The sequence below is a fragment of the Oreochromis aureus genome, linkage group 13 (genome assembly GCF_013358895.1).
Source record: "Oreochromis aureus strain Israel breed Guangdong linkage group 13, ZZ_aureus, whole genome shotgun sequence".
Classification (NCBI taxonomy): Eukaryota; Metazoa; Chordata; class Actinopteri; order Cichliformes; family Cichlidae; genus Oreochromis; species Oreochromis aureus.
This window is the reverse complement of record NC_052954.1, coordinates 33807478-33811848: the sequence shown is the minus strand read 5'-3', so window position 1 is coordinate 33811848 and position 4371 is coordinate 33807478. Positions and strand designations below refer to the sequence as shown.

The 4371-nt window shown below is 46.9% G+C and overlaps 1 protein-coding gene across 1 annotated transcript; it reads left to right on the top strand.

The window, feature by feature from the left end:
* The first annotated feature begins 235 nt into the window (after positions 1-235).
* LOC116335521 (forkhead box protein G1-like) lies at positions 236-1518 on the top strand. Its single transcript, XM_031759237.2, has 3 exons — positions 236-537; positions 637-1286; positions 1347-1518. The coding sequence occupies exons 1-3, from the start codon at positions 319-321 to the stop codon at positions 1516-1518; spliced, it is 1041 nt and encodes a 346-aa protein (XP_031615097.1). The 5' UTR covers positions 236-318.
* Positions 1519-4371: the final 2853 nt, after the last annotated feature.

The following is a 4371-nucleotide window of genomic DNA, read 5'->3' as shown; positions in this document are numbered from 1 at the left end:
GAGACGGAGGCGCGCGGAGAGCGAGAGGAGGAGAAAAGAGGATTTGTTGACAAAATCACCAAGTTGGAGAAGCTCCTCCTCTCCGTGATGTCGTCGGAACCTCCTTAATTACTAATTTCTCCACATCCACGCCACGCTCTCCCTCCCTCCCTCTCTCTCTCTCTCTCTCCATCCATGCGTCTCTCATCCTGAGCCTCCTTTCTCTCTCCTCTCTGTCTCTCTCTCGGATCACGGAGGTGGAGGACCTCGGAGTTGTTGTTGTTGTTCATTTTTTTTTATTATTTATTCCTGGTTTTGTCGGGAGAGCCGCCACCGGGCATGGAGGATGTAAAAGACCCGCCGACCGTGCACCGGTCCTCCTCCTTCAGCATCAAGAGCCTCCTGCTGCCCTCCAAGTGCGAGCGTGCGGACTCCGCGATGGTCGCGATCCACGGAGCCCCGTGTCCCTCCCCGGGCTCCGACTGCGAGAAGTCTCTGGACCCCCCGGAGGTGGACTCCGCGGCCTCCACGCTCCTAGAGCCGGAGAAACCGGGCAAGGAGGAGCCGGGGGAAGAGGAGGAGGACGGAGGGGGAGGCGGAGGAGGGGACGGTGGCAAGGCGACACCGGAGCAGAACACCGGCGGCGGCAACGGCGCCAAAAACGGGAAGTACGACAAGCCTCCGTTCAGCTACAACGCGCTGATCATGATGGCCATCCGGCAGAGCCCCGAGAAGCGGCTCACGCTCAACGGCATCTACGAGTTCATCATGAAGAACTTCCCGTACTACCGGGAGCACAAGCAGGGCTGGCAGAACTCCATCCGGCACAACCTCAGCCTCAATAAGTGCTTCGTTAAGGTGCCCCGGCACTACGACGACCCGGGCAAGGGCAACTACTGGATGCTGGACCCGAGCAGCGACGACGTGTTCATCGGCGGGACCACCGGGAAGCTCCGCCGGCGCTCCGCCACCTCTCGGGGCAAGCTGGCGATGAAGCGCGGTTTGCGCTTCGCTCCTCTCGGGCTGGGCATCAACGAGCGGAGCAGCAACCCGCTGTACTGGCAGCTGTCCCCGTTCCTGTCCCTGCACCACCACCACCACCATCACCCGCACTACAACGGCTCGTCCGCCGGCTTCCTGAACCAGGCGGCTGGCTACGGCTCGTTGCTGCCCGCCGTGGAGCAGCTGAGTAACGGGGAGCTGGGCCGCTCGCTGCCGCTGGGCCTGACGAACAGTTACGGGATGAGCTCGTCGCCGGTCGGGCTGCTGTCTGGTCAGCCCGGGTACTTCGTGTCGGGGAGCCAGCACTCGGCGGCGGCGGCCCCGCCGGGTGGAGGAGGCGGCCCGCCGCCCGCGGCACCTCCGCCGCCTCCCCATCTCCCGCAGGGCGCGCCGGGCTTCGGCGGCTCCCCGCAGGCGCTGCTCTCGGACTCGCTCAGAAACAGCTCGCTACCGGCCTTCTCCCCCGGCGTGTCCGCGGGGTTCCCCGGGGTGCTGTCCCACCAAAAGAGGGTGACCCCTAACGCGTTCCTAAACTGACCCCCCCACGCACACACACCCACACACCCTCGCTCCGTGGACTGCACCGGGACGAGGACGCACAGACGTCACGTTAAGGGCAAATAAAAAGTGGTAAATATCAGAAATGTGTGTATGAATCCATAAATGAAGCGAGACTTCTGGCCACACGGAGTGCGACGCACAGCTCGGCTTCATCTTTACTGGAAAAGGGAGAAACTTTTGTTACCGCCGGTCGTCCAACTGTAAACTAGACTTGCCAAAGGTAACGCTATAAGTATATTTCAAACTATTTATATCTTGTACAAAGATTTTCAGTACTTTGTTTGTCGTTTATTTATGTTTTGTATTTATTGTATTTAAATTCTATTCGTCAGTGTCTGCGCGTCAGTATTAAGGAAAACGAGGGGGTGGGGCTGGAAATATGACAGGGTTAATAATTATTTATGAATTTTGAGACAATCGTGGAGGAAAAAAACGAGACAATCAAAACTTTTATTTTGTGTTTTACTGGGAGGAAAAAACTTGTGAACAAAGCCTTAAAATTGGAAACGATCAGGGTTTTTGAGAGGAAGCAGAAGCCTACAAATCATATCTCAGGTTTGACCTCTGAATTAGAACAATACGATTAAATAATGGTGTTAAAGCCGCTCTGTGTGAAGAGTTTCCTTCCAAAAATAATTCGATTTTTTTTTTTTTTTTTTTTTTTACTGAATCGGCCTTCATGAGAACTAAATCCAGAAATGTGTGTAAATGTTTTTGGAACAAACTCTTCAGCTGAAATTATGCAAACACGTTTTTTTGTTCAGCATCAACACGCAGACTGTTCACTCCGTTTATTTTGCTGTGTGTGTGTGTTTGTGCGTAAAGGCCTGAATGAGCGTAAAAGCTCCTGCGCATGTGCGCTCAGACCCGCCGCACAGCCCTCTTCTTCTTCTTTGAACTTTCTCTGCCGTCTTCTCGCTTTTTTTCTGGCCCGCTGACCCGCTCTGGTTCCTGGAGAACATTTTTAAGTGACCCGCGGAGGCTTGAGGCCTCTGTGCTGCTGCTGGGACTATTTTCTTTCCTTTTAAGGAGCTCCAACAAGCATCAGGCCCTCACACAAGCACACACATAAAGGCCTATTTGCATGTAGCTTTGGTCATGTGAAAAACTTTTATGTCCAGATTTTTTCTTGTCTAATGATTTTTTTTTCTTTGTGATGAGAGAAGAGTTTAAAATAATGAAATGAATGAAAATCAGAGCGTCCTCACAGCCATGGAGTCACTTTATTTTACCTTTAGGAGACAGCCATTAAAAAAACTAATAATTTAATAGTCAGAGGACTCAGAGGTGTGGGAAGAGTTAAAAACGTGCATGACAATCAATGAAACTGGAGATACTTCAGGCCAGCTGAAATCATATATATGCAACTTATTTTTAAAAAATATTCTGGGGAGGAAAAAAGTGCACGAAAAGTTCCTCATGTGGAAAATGTTGGTCAGCTGACCTCAGCAGGAAGGGAGGGGCAGATATTTAACATTTAAGATGACACACACACACACACACACACACACACACACACACACAGGGAAGCTTTAGTGAAAATAAAAGCTGATGTGGAAAATAAATGAAAAAAAAATCATATATTAAAATCCAGGTTTTTGCACATTTTTGTTATTTGGAAAAATATTTTAAAGTAGTTTTTGTGACTTTAGTCGAACACGTGGTCCAAAATCTTACTGTTTATGCCTTTATTTATAAAAACAAAAGCTAATGTCTTTCCACTGCAGCCACGTGGACGTATTATTATATATAGATATGATTTGATTCAGTTTCCTCTGTAAATATGTTTACTAAAATATTTTAGCTCACAAAATAAAACAACATAAACCAACAAAAGGAAAAAAGGAGCGAGTTTGACACTTTTAAACATTTTTAATCAACAGAAATTATTTTTAATCTAACCGCCAATTCTTCACTTTAAACGTGAGCAGTGTTTGACAATCAGCCCTGATCACTGTGGTATTGATCCTCAGATCTCAGGTGGATCCAAGTAAAAGCAGCTTTTCAAAAATAAAACACAAAAAAATGTTTGTGATCATTTTAAAAGTTGGATATAAATGTGGTGGTAATTTCAGAAAAGACAGAAAAGAAGAAAATAAATCCGGGTGAGAACTTTTCCCAAACAGGAATCAAACACATGGATTATAATATTTCACATTTAAGGTTTTATTGTAAAATAAACAGAATTTATTGAGTGTAAATGAGCTGCAGGTTGGATCCTTCACACAGCTGAGTGTGCACACAGGAAACAGGAAGCCCCCCCCACATCGCCAACTTTGTTTTTTATTGTTACTTTTTACAGTGCAAACATAAAAACTTAACCTCGGTGAAATAAAAGCCTCCTGCAGCTCAGAAGACGCTGACCTTCTCACACACACACACACACACACACACACACACACAGACACACACACACTGGGTGTACGCAGGTCTGTCTGTGGGGAAACTTTGGGGGAAACTGTCGGCTCGGTTTTTCTCTCTGTCACTTTTTTCTGGGTTTGTAAAAATTGTTTTTGTTTTTTGGGGATTTGTTTGGTTTTTATTATTTTTTTTGCACTTTTGTAGTTAGACATCACTCAGTTGTACAAAGTCTGTAATGTCTGTTTCTTTGCTGTCTGTCTGTTTTATTTTTCCAGAGAAACTAAACTTGATTAAAAAGGATGAAATAACCTGAAGCAGAGTTTCTGCCTGATGATGTGTGCAAACGTCACAAAGCAATAAGTTTTTATTCAAAGTGCACACACACACAGAAGCCGGAGGCTGTGAGTGAATTTGTTTCATTTTACGTGCTGTATTTATTGTTTTTCATTTCTTTGATTTCATTTGTTC